The 19,839-nt window shown below is 44.1% G+C and overlaps 1 protein-coding gene across 1 annotated transcript in view; it reads right to left on the minus strand.

Annotated features, from left to right (window-relative positions):
* Klhdc1 (kelch domain containing 1) overlaps positions 1 to 14,092 on the minus strand; it is a 37,818-nt gene extending 23,726 nt beyond the window's left edge. The window contains exons 1-5 of the mRNA XM_034514665.2: positions 13,848 to 14,092; positions 4,982 to 5,052; positions 4,309 to 4,426; positions 3,763 to 3,881; positions 2,325 to 2,403 (exon numbers count right to left, since the gene is read on the minus strand). Coding sequence (XP_034370556.1) covers positions 2,325 to 2,403; positions 3,763 to 3,881; positions 4,309 to 4,426; positions 4,982 to 5,052; positions 13,848 to 13,943 — 483 coding nt within the window. The 5' untranslated portion in view covers positions 13,944 to 14,092. The remainder of the gene's footprint in view (positions 1 to 2,324; positions 2,404 to 3,762; positions 3,882 to 4,308; positions 4,427 to 4,981; positions 5,053 to 13,847) is intronic.
* Positions 14,093 to 19,839: the final 5,747 nt, after the last annotated feature.

The following is a 19,839-nucleotide window of genomic DNA, read 5'->3' on the forward strand; positions in this document are numbered from 1 at the left end:
GGGGGGGGGGGGGGCAGTGACCTGGAGCAATGGTTCAATATTTAAGAGCTCTTCTTCCAGAGGACCCAGGTTCAATTCCCAGCATCCACACAGTGGCTCACAGCTGTCTGTAACTACATGGGAATACAATACCTTCTTCTGTTCTCTGCTAGCAATGCACACACATGGTGCACAGACATACATGCAGGCAGGACATCTATATACGTAATATAAAAATAAAGGTTTTTAAAAAGTTAAGTTTGGCAAGCATGGTGACACACACCTTTAATCCTTGTACTTGAGAGGCAGAGGCAGGCAGATCACTGAGTTTGAGGCTAGCCTGTTCTACAGGAGTTCCAGGACAGCCAGGGCTCATCCCTGCTTCCTCCTCACACACACATATCCTGCTGAGGCTGAGGCTGTAGCTTCCAGCATCACAAGGCCCTGGATTCAAACCCTCAAAAAAAAAAAAAAAATGAGGCCATGACTGCTCCTAGGTATAGTTGGAGAGGTTTAGCGTAGATGTGAGGCAGAACATAGGCAGAGACATCTGGAAGAGTTCAGAGTGAACACATAGATTAGACTAGGCCATGTTGGGGAGTGGCGGGGGAAGACCAGAAGCTAAGAGGCCAGGAAAGCAGGAGCCAAGAGTGAGCCAAGAGACTGTAGTAGCCAAAATGGCTGGGTTATACAGAGATCAAAGAGGCTGGGGGTAGAGAGCCCAGCCCTGGGCTGGGCTTATGGTAGGGAATGGACTATGCCAGTCAGGATGACTCTGCGGGACCGAGGAATACTGGTAATCAGAGTCCACTGTGATATGTTAACTGTACCTCAGTTAGCTCAGTTAGCCCTGTATTTCCCTGAGCCTTAACAACAGAGAGAGAGAGAGAGAGAAAGAGAGAGAGAGAGAGAGAGAGAGAGAGAGAGAGAGAGAGAAGAGATTGACGTGTACAATCAGGGCTAGAGAGAAGACTCGGAGTTAAGAGCATTTGCTACTCTTCCAGAGGACACTGATTTAGTTCCCAGCGCCCAAACCAACTAGCTCACAATCACCTGAAACTCTAGTTCCAGAGGATCTGATACCCTCTTCTGGCCTCTGAGGGCATTGCATGGATGTAGTGCACCAATATACAGCACACACATACGCATAAAATAATAAATAAGACAAGTAAAATAAAATTTATAATCATGACCTGTGTTAGAAGGCAAGACTGAAGTGTCTAGGTCCCTCTGCAGTGAGAGAAATCTTTTTGTTTTGAGGTTTTTGAGACAGTTTCTCTATGTAGCCTTGCCTATCCTGAAACTATGTAGACCAGGCTGGCCTCAGACTCACAGAGGTCTGCTTGCCTCTGCCTCTGTCTCCCTGCCCCCTGCCCCTCTGTCCCCTGACCCCTATCCCCTGCCTCCCTACCCCCCTGCCCCTTGCCTCCCTGCCTCTCTGCCCCTTGATCCTCTGCCTCTCTGCCTCTCTGCCTCTGTCTCTGCCTCCCAAGTGCTGGGACTAAAGGTGTGTGCCACTACCACCCAGTGAGAGTAATCTTTTAAAAGACGCCATTTTTATAAGCTGGGTATGGTGTCTTATACCTATCATCCCAGCACTTCGGAGGCTGAGGCAGGCAGAGTACCATGAACTCAAGGCCAGCCTGAACTATACACAGTGAGTTTAAGGACAGCCTGGGCTACAGAGTAAGAACCTGTCTTGGAAAAAAATTATTTTTATAACTTATGCTCTCTCTCTCTCTCTCTCTCTCTCTCTCTCTCTCTCTCTCTCTCTCTCCAGGGTTTCTCTATATAGCTCTGGCTGTCCTGGAACTCACTCTGTAGACCAGGTTGGCCTCAAACATAGAAATCCACCTGCCTCTGCCTCCCAAGTGCTGGGATTAAAGGCGTGCGCCACCACTGCCCAGCTAACTTATGGCTTTTTAATTCTCTAACTAGTAGAATAACCCAGGAAGAGAGGAGAAGCACTGTCAACTCTTTGTTGCTCTCCAGAGCTCAGGCTGAGCTATGAGTAACTCCGGTAGGCTCATCTACATGGAGGTGTGTGCCTACAACAGACACTGTGGTCAAATAGAAACAAATTTCCCAAGCTGTGCTAAAGTCTCTGCTTGTCTGTCAGAACCCTAGTGACTACTGATGAAGCTAAGAGAAACCACAAAGGCCAATCCACTGAGTGAGACAACGTCTGCCAACTGGATGTAAATCTAAAAGAATAAAATGCAGGGTTTTTTGGGGGGTGGGGGGGGTTAATATGGCAAATCAGAAGCACTTAAAATAAGAATGGTTAGATTCATTATTCCTGAAGCTTACAAGGATGCCAAATTAAAAAGTGATAAGTTCCTTACCCAAGATGCGTCATGGACATCAAAACATTCTTGAAGCTCACTGTGCCTCCTGTACCCATAACCACCGAAATATATTAATCTAAAAAACAAATGAAGAGGGCGCGTGTTTAGAGTCTTGCTTCTAGTTTGTTCACAGATAGTTGAAATAGCTGGGTACAGTAGGTCAGGCCTGCAATACTAGCACTCAGGAAGCTGGGAATGGAGGGTTCTCACGAGTTCCCAAGTCAGCCTGGGCCCATAAGGAGTTCTAGGCCAGCTCCAGAGTGAGACTCTGCCTCAAAAGCCACATTCACAAAAGGAATTTGAAATATATGCCTTCTCCTACCCTAACTACCTAAACAGGTCAAAGTACACAGTTATAAACTACACAGTTATAGTTTTAAAAACCCAGAGAACTGAGGGAACAATGAGCCATAAAGGAAATAACCCCAGCAGGTAATGAATCTCCAGTCCTTACGCCTCTGCAGGGCCGGAGAGATCGCACACTAGGTACATGGGGACTTGGAAAGAAAAACCACCCAGCTGACAAAGTCATGCAGATAATGGGATGGCAAATTAGTCAGAAGAAAGCCAGCCTCAGGGTCATGGACAGACATCCTGGTAGTCTTGAGGGAAGGGTCAGTATCACCAAAAGCTGGATAGAGGTTTGTGGTATAATTAATTAGCAGCAGAGTGCTTGCCCAGCATGTGTGGAGCCTGGCTTGAATCAGAGGAAATGAAGGGCGAATACAGCTGGAAATCTACAGGACACATGAGCAAATCTCCTAGAGACAAGCACCAGAAAGGCCTGGATCTGCTGCACCGTGGAGTCATTTGAGGGGTTTGGAGAAGTCAGCCTACCAGGGGCTGTGCTTTAATAGGCTTTAGAAGAGTCCTGTGGCTGACATGTGGGAGCTGTGTCCTAACAACAAAAAGAAATATAGGCTTTGGGGCTCTTTGTGATGAGGCAAACAGGAAGTCAGGGTGGATTTGGTAGCTAGAGGAAGCTAGCCTTTCCTTGAAGACTTTATTTGGTTGGTTTTGGTTTTTTGAGACAGATTTCTCTGTGTCCTAGAACTAGCTCTGTAGTCCAGCCTGGCCTCGAACACACAAAGATTCGACTGCCTCTGCCTCTGGAGTGTTGGGATTAAAGGTGTGTCTTACCACCACCGGGTTCATTGTACACATTTTATAGCTTCAGGGTTTTTTTTTTTTTTTTTCTTTTTTTTATCATGTCAAGGTGTTAATGAAACTTAATAAATAAATTATTCAAGGAGAAAAATCCAAATAGCATTTCGTCCATGTTCATTTTTATGACATGGTTCTTAGCAGTCCTAAGACTGCTGTTGCCTCTGACATCAGAACAAATCTACAGTTACTGGAAAACATGGAGTTGCCTCAGTTTTGGCCAAAGGCTATATCCTATCCTAAGGACAATAAAGTTCAGTTGCTGCATTACCTGTCTTTATACACCCAGCAGGAAAGTTTATCACGTGGTGTGGGTGGTTGTCCATCAAACTTGATGATTTTTTCCCAGATGTAAGTTCCATCTCTTGTTCGTAAATTGACAAAGTAAAGCTTTTAAAAGACAAGAGTACTATTAGGAGCTGGGGCATCTGGAAACAAAATCTATTCCAGGAGTCTGTCATCTAAAAACTAACACTACTTTTATTTCCAATAAATAATTTGCCTATTAGAAAAATCTAAATTATAGAATTGATGAAAATAAGACATACTCCAAAAGCAAAATGATGTTTAAAATACACTGCAGCAACCTTTGCCCCTCCTGTTCTTGCCTGTGGGTAACAACCAAGAATGCAGCTAATTGAGGTGGGGTTGGGGGAACATGGAGAAAAAACATGGCTACTGTGCTCTCCATCTGTCTTTTAAGCCTAGTAACTACAAACTTGGATGTACTCCCATTATCTTCTTTTTAAACCATTTGCAAATGTGTGGGATGAAATGACACATTAGGCTACACGCCTGAATTAAAAGAAAGGATTACTCGGTTGCTGTATCCTTTGTCGTCATAGCCTCCAAAAACATAGAGCCTTCCATTGATGCAAGCCCCGCAGCTTCCCGACATGGAGGGAGGGAGCTCCCCTTCCATTAGGTGCATCTTCCTGCAACAAGGACCACAGAGAAGCTCTTAGCGTCCCAGAAGACAAATAAAAGCTCCCTTTAGGACTCTTTGCATGAAAAGCATCATAGCCAACCATAAACAAACATAACTGCAGGCAGGTGCTGTGGCACACGCCTGTAGTCCCAGTGCTGGAGAAACTGGGCTGAAAAGATGGAGAGCTGTGGGCCTGTGTGGGTTACAGAGTAAGACCTTACCCCACAAAAAATGAGCAAATAGTATAAAGAGATCCAAATAGGACTTTTCATCCTGCTGGGGGGTGAGGTGATACCCAACAAAGGTTCCACACGTGCCACCATAACTGGGAACCAGCTGAGCAAGACAGTCTTCAGTGACAGAGATGGCTTAGCGGGTGAGAGACACGGAATGCAGAAGGGAGGGGAGCAGGAACGGAGCCACAGGATGAGCCACAGAGAGATACGGAGCGGGCATATCATAAATGCTGTAGGATGTTCAAAGGATACGTTCGAATTCCCCGTGGTCTATTAAGGCCTCTGTGAGTGAGAAGACTCCATGTTTTTAACTTCCAGTTACTTACCACAACCCACTATCAACATCGTAGGTCCACATTTCGTCGTTCGGCAAGTACACCTCATTGTCTTCAATAGACTAAAAATAGAGAACGCACAAAATTACCATTTTTCAATTACTGTGCCCTAAACAAGTGCTCTAACAGCCAACTGTGCCACAGCCCTGGCCTGGTACTTGAATTTTTAACTTAAAATTCAATTTTGAGGGCCAACAAGAAAGCTTGCTGCAGTGGTTCTCAATCTGTGAGTTGTGATTCCTTTGGGGGTTGAACCAGGCTCCACACATGCTGGGCAAGCAGTCTGCTGCTAATTAATTATACCACAAACCCCTATCCAGCTTTTGGTGATACTGACCCTTCCCTCAAGACTACCAGGATGTCTGTCCATGACCCTGAGGCTGACTTTCTTCTGACTAATTTGCCATCCCATTGTCTGCATGACTTTTGTCAGCTGGGTGGTTTTTCTTTCCAAGTCCCCATGTACCTAGTGTGCGATCTCTCCGGCCCTGCAGAGGCGTAAGGACTGGAGAGAAGAGAGAGAGGCAGGATTTAAGGTTCCTGGGCTTGGACTGAGAGGAGCAGGAGGGGAGGAGACCCGCCATGCCTTAGGATAGTGTGGAGGAGAGGAGACATGGAGGCTACCATGGAAAGGTAATAACAGTGCAGGAGGGGGAAGCAGAGCTGCCATGTAAAGATGCCAAGAGAAAGCGGCCTGGAGGGCTGCTCAACTGGGTCAAGAGCAGCCAAGATGGAATATAAAAATTAGTAAGTAGTAACTCAGGGTTATCAGTGGGTAGATTCTAACAGCATGGAAGCTAGGCAGCTGCCCAGCTATTGTGCTGCTTAAGGCATATTAAAATATAAAGGCTGTGTGTGTGTCTTTCATTTGGGAACATAAACCATTAAGGCAGGTAGTAACCCTGTGCCAGAATTCATTAAAACTATTATTACTACACAAGAGTTCCAGGACAACCAGGGCTACACAGAGAACCCTTTCTAAAAACCCAAAAAAAAAAAAAAAAAAAAAAAAAAAAAAAAAAATTAAAATTGCAAAATGACAAAATATTGCTTACCCAAACTTGTCACTACAGAGGCACTTATAAGAAAATGTATGGCCTCAAGTATTTATATTAACACTTTCAAAAGGAATGATCTAAGAAACCAACTTCAGAAGTTCAAGAGAGTTGAGCCCAGTGGAGTAGTCTGCAGTAGTCTGCAACCTTAGCTACTGGAGAAGCTGAGCCAGGAAGAGAGTTCAAGGCCTTCCTGGGCTTTGGAGTGAATTCAAGGGCAGTGTGACTAGTGTGACACACTGTCCCAAAATAATGACTAAAAAAGAGGGCCTGACACATAATTCTGTAGTAAACAGCTTGCTAGCGAGATCCTAGGTTCAATTCTCAGTCCTGGGGGAAAAGACAAAGCACCAAGAAGCTCAAGAACAAAAGCATAGGAACCTGGTGGTGAGGAGTTCACACCTGTTAGCTCGCACTCGGTAGGCAGAGGCAGGAGGATGACTACCAGTTTAAGGTCAGCCTAACTATATATGAAGTTTCAGGACAGTCAGACTTACAGAGTAGACTCGGTCTGAAAAAAACAAAATAACAAATAAACAAAACCCCACTGTATAAACCCCAGAATTCTAGAAGTAATAAAACCAAATATTAATAACAAAAATAAAGTACAGGGGATCCAGTAAATTGAGCTTATTCTTCAGAAGGCTGATAAAGCTCCGATAACACTATCCTAGGAAGAAGGAGAGCCACCAACAGGCAACTGTAAGAGTGGAAAGGAGGATGCATGTATAGTTTTATAGACAAACATATACACACATAAAGAGAGCAGGATTAAGTAGAGGGGATTATAAGCGAGTTCTGTTTGCATCAATACACATGAAAACCTAAATGAAATGGCTAATACTGAGTGAGGCAGGAGAGCCATTTCAAATGTGTCTAGAGGAAAGAAAGGAAAACTTGAACAGTCCCCTAGCTTTAGGTAGATAAGCAATGTAAAACCTCTATCATAGGGCTGGAGAGATGGTCCAGGGCATAAGAACACAAGGGTGTTTGCAGAGGACCTGGGTCACTCCCAGCACCCACACTGGTCACTCACAACCAGGGGATCTGACATTCTCTCTCTCTCTCTCTCTCTCTCTCTCTCTCTCTCTCTCTCTCTCTCCACACACACACACACACACACACACACACACACACACACACACCTTTAAAAAGAGAACTCCAAAATACCACCTCTACCACAAAGCCGGGAGAGGCAGTGAATAATGTTTAGAAAATAATAATGGCACAAGATGCAGAAAACTCAAAGCTCAGAGGAAAAGGCGGAATTAAATTAAAATTTTATAAGACTACAGCATATAAAACTTCTGCCAAGGAAATAATTATTTAGACAAACTCCAAACTGAAAAGACACTTTCACGTAAATATTGAAAGCCAAGACAAAAATACAAGGTAACAGAAAAATACATAGACCAGTATTTTCACATACAAGAAAATACGAATAGGCCGCAAAATATTTGAACAAGTTCAAATTTTATCAAGTTACCTTGGCCATCAAGATGGCTCTGTGGGTAAAAGCACTTACCACACAAGCCTGGGAACCCTGGCTCAGGCCCCGGAGATGGGACGTGGAGACAGGAGAATTGTCCAGAAACATGAGCACCAGCTAGCCTGAATCTGAAGCACCATGTAGCACGGCAGAAGCAAGGGAACCCGGCCTCAACACCAAGGTGGACAGAGAGAGCAGACTCCAGAAAGTTTCCCTCTGACTTTCACATATGCACCACAGTATACATGTCCCTGCACTTACAAACATACATCACCTACACACACCAAAGAAAAATTAGAAAATAAAAACGCAAACATCATTAATGATGATGAGAGATGAGAACTAAAACTGCCATGGACTATGTCACCCTTGCTCGCTGTGCTGGCAGGAAGGTCAGGGCAGACGGTTGGAAGGACGAGGAGGCTGGTGGACATGGAAATTAATACAAATATTTTGTCAACAGTCTGACATCTCCAATTCAATTTGCCTGCCAAGTGGCACAACGGTGCCCATGTCCAAGAGAATGCACATACCTGCTCATGTGTGACAGATGTGCTGTAATGTGTAGTGCATGCTCACTGCACATTGCTGATTACAAGAAGAAACACAAGAACAACAGTGGACGGGTAAGTAACAGTAAGCTTACACAACACTAAGAACACACGTCACAGGAAGGGATCTAGGGATGGCTCACAATGTGTCTGACAGCTATTTGGTGATACCTGATGAAGTGACCAGCATAGGCAGTGGTGAACTGGAGGACAAGAGGACTGGCCACACAAGTGTACTCTGAATGATTAAACAACGTGAACATAAACAGGGGCTGGAGAGATGGCTCAGTGGTTAAGAGCACCTTCACCCAGCATGCACATCAGGCATTTGGGTGGCTCAAAACTACCTGATAGTCCTACCTCAGGGGATCTGATGTCCTGTTTTGGCTCTGGAGGTACCCACACTCAAAGCAGACATACACATACAAACATACATACCCATCAATTTTTTAAATTAAAATAAAGAGAACAAGTAAAACTGATTTTAAAAAACAATGCATAAGTCTGAAAGTGACAAGGAAGTCTTAAAGGGAAAGTATGTTGTAATTCTCAGATCAATTACTACACTGTTTACAGACACACGTGATAAAACTATTAAAAAGTGACAGAGAATAAATTCCAGATAGGGATGATCTGGTAAAATGGCGGACACCGAGGACTTAGACAACTATGAAGACAGAATATACAGCTTTAAAATAGAAGGGCTGGGGCCCAGCTGGTGGTGAGCTTTTCGAGTTTACACAAAGCCCTGGTTGTTCACAGTACCACATCAGTTGAGCATAGCGTGCACACCTGTGATCCCAGCAACCAAAGGACAGAGTTAAGAGCATCAAGGTTGACTACATAACAAGTTTGGGCAGCCTGGAATACATAAAACCCTGACTCAAAGGAAAAAGTATATACATATAAAACAACAAACAAACAAACCAGAAACAGTAATAGAACCTAAACACTGCAAAGTGCCCCTGTAAGATTTGTAACAATCATTAAAGAACAGAGTCAATAGTGCTCATGGAGCAGGCAGCCCAGGAGCCGCATCAGTGTGACAGTGTGGCAGGATTCACATAGCACCACATTTGTCTGTGAGAGCTCTTCAAGGCTTAATGGTGTCCAAAGGAAATGTAAAACTCCGTTAGCTGCCAGAGGAGCAGTGTCACAATAATTAAGGAAAAAAATAATACCACATGAGCCGGAGAGACGACTCAGCTCTTAAGAGCATAAATGTTCTTACAGAGGACCTGAGTTCAATTCAATGCACCGGCTTCAAATAGCTCACTGCCTGAAAATCTCCTATGGACTCCTTGAGCACCTGCACTTGCACTTACACACACACACACACACACACACACACACACACCCCTACACACAGATGTGCACACATACAGATATACACATACAGAGATACTCACACACACACAAACAACACACAGATACCCACATACAGATATAAACACACAGGTACACACACACACACACAAATAGATATATACAGGGAGATATACATGCATGGGTGCACTCTCACACACACATAATGTAAAGAAAAAAACCACAGACTCTCCTCCTTCTCGTATCCATTCTGAACGGTCTTCACTTTTTACATTGTTAAGTTCTATAGGTTGTCTTATAGATCTAAAGGTGTTGGAAAGGAATCTGCCCCTCAAAGGCAGTTTATCTTAATGCCCATGATATTAGCATGCTGTAAGATATAGCCAAAACCAGCCAACCAACCCCCCCCCCAAAAATAACAGAGATCAATAATCTGTGGGAATGGGGTTGAGGGGAGCAATGAAGTCAATAAAGAAAGATAAACTTTGAAAGTGACAGTGATAATTCCAAAAGTTTTTTTCTCTACGTGTGTGTGTGTGTGTGTGTGTGTGTGTGTGTGTGTGTGTGTGTGTATGTATGACTGAGTGGGGGGCATGCATATACTAAGGTACATGTGTGGAGATCAGAAGACAACCTGTGGAGCTGGCTATCTCTTTCTACCATATTGATTCCACAGAGCAAACTCAGGACACCAAGCTTGGCATCAAGCACCTTGACCTGCTGAGACATCTCCCTGGCCCTGTTTCTTAATCTGGCAGGTGAGTGTGTTTATCTCTAAGTGATATTTTATGTGTTCCTTGGTGTATACGCTTCAAAATTTAAAACCTATAAAAGTTAGCTGGGCATGAAAAAGGTGCACACCTTTAATCCCAACACTTGGGAGGCAGAGGCAGGTGGAACTATATGAGTTCCAGGCCAGCCTGGTCTACATAATGAGTTCCAGGACAGCCAGAGCTACAGAAAGACCCTGTCTCAAACACCTTACACAATTTTAGAAATGACTATTAAGTAGTTCATGGGTTATCAGGGAGACTAGGATCTGGGCTACGCAGAGAGCAAGCCCTGGAGCCATCTTGCAGAACTGTCTGCAGACTGACAAACACTGAGAGGTAGTTTGTCCCACTGCCTCTTACGCCAGAATTGTGAGCTTCTGCAATGTCACACTCCTCTACGGGTAGATCTTGTATTTTTATGTTTTTACTCATATTTTATTTCTACTTAAAAAAAAATTTTTTTTGACAGAGTCTCTGGCCCAGGCTGGCTTTTAACTCCCTACATAGCCAAGGATGGCCTTAAATATCTGATCCTCCCACTATCATCTCCTGCATGCTGGGATTACAAGTGTGTACAACAGGGCTAGCGTGTTCAGTCCAGGGCTTCTGTGCACTAGGCAAGGGCTCCACCAGCTGAGCCCCTCCTGGTCTCTGAAGCTTAAGCTTCTCTTCTGCTCTTGGTTTTTGCAGGACTTCAGTCTATCACACACACGACCAATATTTCCTTGTTTGCCCTTAGGTTTCTCATTTTGTGATGCTTTTTTAAATGCAGGGGGTTTTTTTTTCCCCAAAAGTTTGATCCCTCAACTTTTCTTTTCCCAACACAAGATTTTAAAATAGTCCTGCTTCTTTCCCCATAGTGAGTTTCGTTTTCCTGTATTTAACTTGTCAGTCCTAAGGCTCTGATATAATTTTCCTCCAACTATTCTCGATCCATTTATTGTATACTTGATTGTCTACATTCAAAACAGTTCTTTTACAAACAAAATCAGTCTCATATGCCTGGCTATTTCTGCCATCCCTCTCTTAATTCTATGGGCTACCTATTGGGTCAAGATCACTGAATTACTTTAGAGCTGTGATATACTTTAGTATCTGGTAGTACAGCCCTCTTCACTCTTTTCAAGCATTTCCTAAACTAATCTTTCATACATAACAGACTAGGCTATTTTTTGAATTATCCTGGAATCTTCCCCATTTGACCTTCCTGCCAGCAGCACTGACACCCATATTGATGTTAGAAATTTGAAGAAGGCATAGAGGACAGAGAACAAAAGAATATTCTAGCACCAACTATGCTGGCCTCTGGAGACTCATTTCAAATATGCTGTTCTTTAAAACTGACTTGAACAGGAAGTACTTCACACAGGTATCTGAGTTTTCAGGACACAAGTCTGTCAACTTACATGCACACACTGTTCTTATTAATGAGATTAATGAGGAGACTTGTTTGGGATATAAAACAGGTAACACCATCCATACTCTGGAACCACTCACTGCAACTGCAGGAATCCCTCCAGCTTCCAGGACCTTTCAGCCACATTCTGTTCAAGAGGCCCTTTTAGAACAGCTATTGGAAGGGTCCTTCACTTTCTGGAAATAGGGTGCTGTCTTTTTTGCCTCCTACTTTTCCCCCTTCCACTTATACCTGAGACATGTCTGCTCAGACCTGTTGATTATCCCTGGAATTTAAAAAGTAATGGATGCAGGATTTAAGTCTGTGTTGTATATTACAGGGTTGTGTTTGTAACACCTCTGCTATTTGGAATAACAAGTAGTTGGAAAAGAAAAATTCTGTAGCTGCCCCTTGGAGAACTGGACTCCATTATAATTTTCAAGAGTAAAGTAAGATTTAAAGCATTCAGACATTTCCTTTATGGTCCCAATGAATTCTACATTGATCTATTTCATTTATGGAGTTGAAGCGAATCCATACAAAGATGAGATGTTAGAAGATGACTATTATTTTTTGACACAATGTCTTGTGCTACCTGGAGCTCACTATGTAACAGCAAATGCCCTCCAAGTCCTGATTCTCCTGCTTCTGCCTCCCAACATCAGGGGTCTCAGGTAGGCTGCTGTACAACTGCTTTGCAAGGTTATTATTTTATTTTTTCCCACTTAATATACACCACTATCAACACAACCCAATATAAACACAGCATATAAAGTTTAGTAAGTCTGTATCTTCAAGTGGCAGAACTTAAAAACACCAAAAAACTGTATATGCATCAAAAACTAGTACTAGTGTTTCATTAAAAAAAAAAAAAGAAAGAAAGAAACTAATTCAAGGCCAGGCCAGGAGATAACCACTAGTTGGAAGCCAGGAGGCAAGGAGTTCAAGGCAACCTATGTATGTACTTGAGATCTTGGGGGTTTTGTTTGTTTTGTTTTAAATGGGAGAACTAGTTGTTGCAGGTTATGCTCCTAAATTTCAACACCTGAGAGGCAAAAACAGGAAGCTTGTCCTGAATCTGAGGCTAACCTGGTCTACACAAGAAACTCCAGGCCAGACTGTATGAGCTGTAGCATGAGATCAGGTCTCAAATGATTAACAAAGCAAAGGTGCAGAGAGCGGCCACTGGTGTCACGTGACCACCAAAGGGTCGGTGCCTTTCTTTATAAAATGAAGATGGGGGGCAGGAGAGATGGCTCTGTAGTTAAAGGCACTGGGTGCTCTTGGACAGCACCTGGATTAGATTCCCAGCACCCACATGGTGGCTCATAACAGTATATAATGCCAGTTTCCATCTCCTCTTCTGACTTCCACGGACAGCAAGCATACACACGACGCACATATATACATACGTACATACATATACATACATGCAAAACATTTCGTACATAAAACAAACCTAAAACTATTAATATTACAGATTAGATCCTAGTCTATAACCCTGTTGATTAGGATATGACAGTTCCTAGGGACATGCCGGATATAGTTGGCACTCAAAAACTAATTATTATTATTATTATTTTACTTATACTAAACTAAATTAGGAATAAGCACACAAAGCAACAAAAACCCACTCGGACCTGAGAATTCTTAACACACACAGTATGCACTTTATTTCGTTCTGTTACAGGTCGGTCATATAAGGGCACTGAGGAAGTTAGATGTATCTTCTATTGCAGTAGAGATTCCGTTGGGCTTATTTTCTAATCTGTAAACAAACGAGGTGGGCAGGTACACCTGAATTATTTCTCCGACTCGATAATCCTTGTCATCATCCTACGATCATAGAAACAAAACAAACACACATTCCAACCGCCACAGCAATATGAATTTTCAACCACAAAACTCAGTGGTGGAGTGTTGCGAATACGAAATCTATTTTGAGACTACAGAGGTTCTTAATTAGCAAAGAAATGCCACTAAAAATAGCTGATAAATTTAACTGCTTGGTGATTTCTGTGTTTTGAGTAGCACGATGGCAATGATACCAAATAACCAGGCACGGCGTTCTGGGGTCCTCTCCAGTCCTGAGCCATGGAGGCTGGAGGAGTCACGCACCCTGGAACCCCGTTTTGGTGGCTTTGGGACCGGGAACGACGTGGGCAGCTCCGCAGGTCGCCTGGGAGCCTGTGGGAGAGCTGCGTCGCCGGTCGTCATCCCCCTGCCGCCGCTCCCGCGCCGCCCCAGCGCCCGCCCCTTCCCCTTACCACGTAGCCCCCCCACACGTAGAGGAAGTGTCCGTCCACCACGGCGCAGTGGCCGCTGCGCTCCTCGGCCACGCAGAACGCCTGCGAGTCCGCCATCCGCCCTCCGGGGCCCAGCCAGCTCGGCGCCGGCTCGCACGCGCGAACGGAACGCGAGGAGGGTCCAGATTGGCGGAGGCGGAACCCAGAAACCTGCGCGTCTGCGCGGCCGCCGCCTGGGACCCGGCCTGGCGGCTCCTGGGAGCACCGGCGCTCCGAAGACACACTACGCTCTCTTCCTGAAGCCTCTCTGCAGTCACTGTCTGGACTTCTTAGGTCTTTAGTAATCAGGAATGGTTTCTCGTGACTTTTTTTTTTTTTTTTGAAGGTGTGTGTGTGTGTGTGTGTGTGTGTGTGTGTATTCTGGACCTGAAGTTATGTGCAGTTGTGAAATGTGTGTGTGTATCCTGGACCGCAGTTGTGAAATGTGGGTGCTGGGAATCAAACCTGAGTCCTCTGCAAGAACAAACGCTCTTAACCCCTGAGCCACCTCTCCAGCTCCATGGCGTTCATTTGTGAAGTGAGCTTTCTTTTTTTCTTGCATCTGTGCCACATACTGGGTTTATGAACCCCACCTGGACCCAGCTTATTGACCTGAGCATCCTCCTGTTTTGTTTTGTTTTTGGTTGTTGTTGTTGTGGAGATCATTTTGTAACGTGGGCGGTATTCCAACACCAGTCCTGCTTCAGCCTCCGGAGCACATGTACCACCAGGTCCGGCTATGTTTTAGGTTGGAAGTCACATCTGAGGTTTTTTTTGCTTTTCTAGTGTTTGGGTGTTTGTGGTTTTCTTTTTTCCTTCATGTGTACTTCCGTGCTAATCACCGTAGAAGGTGTTGGTACCTAAGGCACTGAGTGTTATTCTATTATTTATTCGTAGTTTTATTCGTATTTTCCACTTGCATACATTTTCTCTAGGGAGAGGAACGATCCTCTACTCAGCAGATCAAAGAAACAATTCCAGTCAAGCCTTCCTTGAAGAACCATTCAGTTTCATTACAGTTACAAGAGCATAGCTGTTCCGCTGAATAAAATGTCTCTGCCTAGCAACTGTTAACTGCCTGCAAAAGTGGGGGTGAGAACTTGAGAACTCCCCTTTTCTTGCTACTGTTAACTGCATTTAAGTCCACAGAGACAGGAAGCCCCTCCCCCAACCCCTAATCACAGGGATGATAGTTCTACAACCATCTCCCCTTCTCCCTTCCAGGATGGTCCCTGAGGCTTGGGTAGGATGTCTCTCTCAGGCTGGACATTCAACAGCACTTTGACGGGTTGAGTCTCTGCAGTAACGACTGCCCGCCCATTGTAAAACTGAAACTTAACTGACCAAACATGACAGCTGCACAAGTGCACGGGCATAAACACAAATATTTAGAAGGCAATTTGACGGACACATAGCATTTAGCAGAAGAGCAGCAGCTTTCAAAAATCTGTGGTCTCCCCAGCCACGGGGGCTTTTGACCGGGTTTATAGAACCAGGCACCAATTCCCTCTTGTGGAATGGTCCATAAATCCAATCAGAAAATAACTGGTTGTAGCCAGAATAGTTTCTTCACCAGTGGGAACATCAGGCCTGATGTGTTGATACTGCAGACTTCAGGATCCTCAGCAGAGTGGGACCATTGTTAAGTTTGCCCCCAGCAGCCTGCATAGTGCTTTCCAGCACTGTGAGAGCTAGCTAGGAGGAAGGGCCAGTTCAATCCTTCTGATTTTTCCATGTTCTTCCATAAAGACATGTAATGTAGTATGTAGTGTCTTTGGCAGTAGAGACTTGCCGTCTGTATTAATCTGGGTTCTCTAGAATAACAATTTATAGAACGAGTCTCTCTCTCTCTCTCTCTCTCTCTCTCTCTCTCTATATATATATATATATATATATATATGTAAATATATAGATATGAGAGAAATTATATTAAAATGATTTACAGGCTGCAGCCCAGCTAATTCAACAATGGCTGGCTGTGTGTGAACTGGAAGTACAAGAATTCAGTAGTTGCTTAGTCCACAAGGCTGGATGTCTCAGCTGGTCCTTATTATGTGCTGGATCCTGAAGTTAGTAGGCTCTAATGCCAATAAAGGAATGGACTTGCTATCAAGGAAAGGGAAAGCAAGCAAAAACCAAAAGCTTCTGTAAAAGTAATTCTTGAGTTTTTTGTCTTCTTCTTACACCCCCTTTGCCTGTTAATGGCTGCAGGGCATTTCTGTGTATCCTGTAGCCCGTTTAGCTCCTGACTAAATAACACAGGGACCTGGTAATTTTATTAACAAGCCTAAGCTGGGCAGGTTCTGAATTAGTCTAACCCAACTAGGCTGCTACTACTCAGCCGGATGTCCTGTTACTTGCCATCTGGTCTTGCCCTGGTTTGTTCTGGCCCACGTGTGTGTCCTCGTGGCTGCTCTCTCATCATGACCTCATGGTGAATCCTCCTGGTCTTGTTCCTTCCACATGACCTCTGCACCATTGATACCCCTCTCCTCCTCCTTCCCCCTCCTCTTCTTCTCTTCTTACTTCTCCTCTCCTCCTCCTCTTCTCTTCCTCCTCCTCCTTTCCTCCTCTTCCTCCTCAGCCACTTCTTCTTCTTCTTCTTCTTCTTCTTCTTCTTCTTCTTCTTCTTCTTCTTCTTCTTCTTCTTCTTCTTCTTCTTCTTCTCCTTCTCCTTCTCCTTCTCCTTCTCCTTCTCCTTCTCCTTCTCCTTCTCCTTCTCTCTCTCTCTCTCTCTCTCTCTCTCTCCTTTCTCATCTCTCTGGAACCTCCTGACTGGGATCACAAATCCTGCCTAATCTCTTCTGCCCAGCTATTGTCTGGTTAGCACTTTATTAACCAGTTAGATTTGATGGAAACTGCAACCAGATCTCCAGGCACAGAAAACAGCATCTGAATACACAGTGCACAAAACCATCCCTCAGCAAGCTTCCTTCTTTTATGTCCTTCTAGCAGAAAGGATGACCCCAATTAAAGGTGTGTCTTCTCACTTTAAGATCCAACTCAAAGCTGTGTGTCATCTTGCCTCAAGATCTGGACTAAAAGTGGACTTACCCGGTTCAAATCAAAAATAATCTCTCACAGGTGTGCCCTCCATTTCAGCATTGCAGTTCATTCCAGATAAAGTAGCCATCACACACCCAACCTTTGACAACTTGACACACGATCCTATCGCCTTATGTGGTGATGAATTTCCAAGTGAAAACAATAACCATGTCATTTAAAGCCTAGATAGCAGTATCCCACATTCAGTCCAATGCATTAGATATTTAACCAGGCCATAATTAATCTTAGCATAACATAACTACACCTCAGACAATACAAATGCACTATAAAATTAGAATAAGTGGCAATGTCCCTTGAGGGACATTCTTTTAATATCTCAAACTTGTGTCCCCCTAGATCCTGGCTAGAGGAGAAATAGTAGCATATACGGGACCTGATTCAAAGCATACATCACCTTCTGGAGAATGCCACTCCACAACAGGCTACTGCCACCTAATCTGTGCTGCCGGAGTGTCTTGAAAAGGCTATTCCATCTTTTTATCAGGCCAGCTGCTCCAGGATTGTGGGAAACATGGAAACACCAGCTGATTCTATTCCTGTGGGCCACTGTCACACTTCTTTGGTGGTGAAGTGAGTTCCAGGAAGTCCGTGTTGGTGAGTCTATGCATAACTTAACATGGCCAGTTTGTTAATGGGCCCAGTGGGCAATGACAGGAATGGCTGGAGATAGAAGCGCTGTCCACAAGATGGGTCATCCTACCCCTTGACTATTGAACACCTCCCTGGCTGAAGTCACCTTTTGGTTAGCATTTACATGGGGCACAAGTGTCTTCACATCCTATGCCCATTTGGTGAGATCTCTCCACGTACTTCCTCCCCTTTCTTACCTATTTTTCCAATCATGCTCTTTCTAAGTCCCTGAACAACCAACCAATCCATTGGCTACAGCCCATGAATCACTGAACAATTGCATAATCTAGCCACTTCTTCTTCCAAACAAACGCTAATACCATGTGTACGGCCTATAGTTCTGCCCACCCTGAAGAGTTCCCTTCACTGGTTCCTTTCAGGGTTGTCCCAGGAAGAGGTTGTAGTGCTGCGGTTGTCCACTTCTGGGTGGAGCCTGCATAACATGCAAAACCACCAGTAAAGTAGGTTATAATCTTCCCTTCCTCAGTCAATCCACTGTAGGGCACACTCCATGAGGCTATAGGTGCATGCTTGACAGCAGACGGCATTGTAACAGGATTAGAAACCATACACATTTGAGCAACTTCTTCATGTAACTTGCATGTGCTCGGGCCTGATTTTGAACACATATATATATATGCAACAATCTATTATCAAATAGAATATATATATATATGGATATATATACCTCATATATAAAACCATATATATCCATATATATAATCTCCCCACACACATATATATCTCACTTCCATTTGATAATAGATGGCTGCTGTGCACATCCTACTTTATGACCTGTTGGGTCAGTTAACACTGATGTCCAGCTCATTATGGGCAGCTCAGGTTTCACAATAACTTGGTGGTTCATTGTCAAACTAAGGCCCAGCAGCAGGCCAAGAGCTGTTTCTCAAAGAGAGAATAGTTGTCTCCAGATGATGATAGAGCTTTGTTCCAAAATCCCAATGATCTCTTCTGTGATTCACCTATAGGGGCCTGCCAAAGACTCCAAACAGCGGAGAGAAAAAACTTCCTTCTTCCTTGTCCCTATAGGCTTCCAGAAGAAGGGATGCCCAGATTAAAGGTGTGTGTTCCCTTCTCAAGATCTGGTTTAGAACTGGATCTACCTACTTCAAACCAAGCAAAATTCCTCACAGGTGTGCCCTCCATTTTTGGATTTTAATTAATTCCAGATGTGGTCAAGTTGATAACCAAAAATTGCCATCACACCATCTAATTCTGATGAGCAATCCATAGCAGTGGCAGTAGTCTGTATTGTCTGGGGACTCATGAGGTGGTAGGCCAGGCCTAAAACTGGTATGTTTGCTTGCTTGTTTGTTTAATATCCTGTGGTTTTTGGGAGTGCCCTAACCTTGCAGATTACCTTCACTCAAATTCTTTAGCTCCTGTTTTAATGATACATTTCTCTTGTCAATCCACCCAGCCCCTGTAGAGTTGTAAGGGAGGCGAAAGTATCATTGGAGCTGGTTGTCCTCAGCCCAGTTCTGCACACGAGTGTTTGTAGAATGAGTGCCCCTGTCACTGTCAATGCTCTGACAGTGTCTCTACACAACCTTGGTTAGATGAGACCCTTGTTGAAAGCCTTATCTGATGTTTATTTCCTGGAAATACTTGCAAGAGTTGTGCAGCGGTCCACAGGTCAGGGCATATTTGCATCTCTCCCTGGCAGGCCTAAGTCCTATGTGGTTTACTTGCCAACCCCATACAGGATGGGTTGATTTATGTATTTGCCTCTATATAACATCCATGCCATGGCCATAATTGAGAACAGTCCATGTTGCTGCATAACAACAACAATTTCATGGGAATGACAGTGGCAGTGGCGTGAGCTATTTTCTCACCTATGTTGGTTCCTCTGTGGTTAATACGAACCTAGTGGGCAGCCTCCAAAGGATACCAGAAAGCAGATGGTCCATATTTAATAAAGGGATATACCTTGTGATTTCCAAGAAGGGTCAATGAGCCATGGGCTAGTGTGTAGAAAGATACCAGGATTCTGACATCTGTAATATATTTTTCCCATATCTGTTTTCTCCCATGGTAGCCAACCAAAAACTTACCAATTTTAACCTTTTTATGTGAATATATCTCTGAATATGCCAGACTAGATTCTCTAAGGCCAAGTTTCATGAGCCATGTCCATATGAGGTGGCTTCAGTGAGAATGGTGCCCATCGATAGGTTCATACATTTGAACCTAGTCCTCTGTTGAACTCTTTGGAAAGAATTAGAAAGCATGGCCCTGTTGGAGGTGTGTCACT

This window comes from Arvicanthis niloticus, chromosome 11 (genome assembly GCF_011762505.2).
Source record: "Arvicanthis niloticus isolate mArvNil1 chromosome 11, mArvNil1.pat.X, whole genome shotgun sequence".
NCBI lineage: Eukaryota > Metazoa > Chordata > Mammalia > Rodentia > Muridae > Arvicanthis > Arvicanthis niloticus.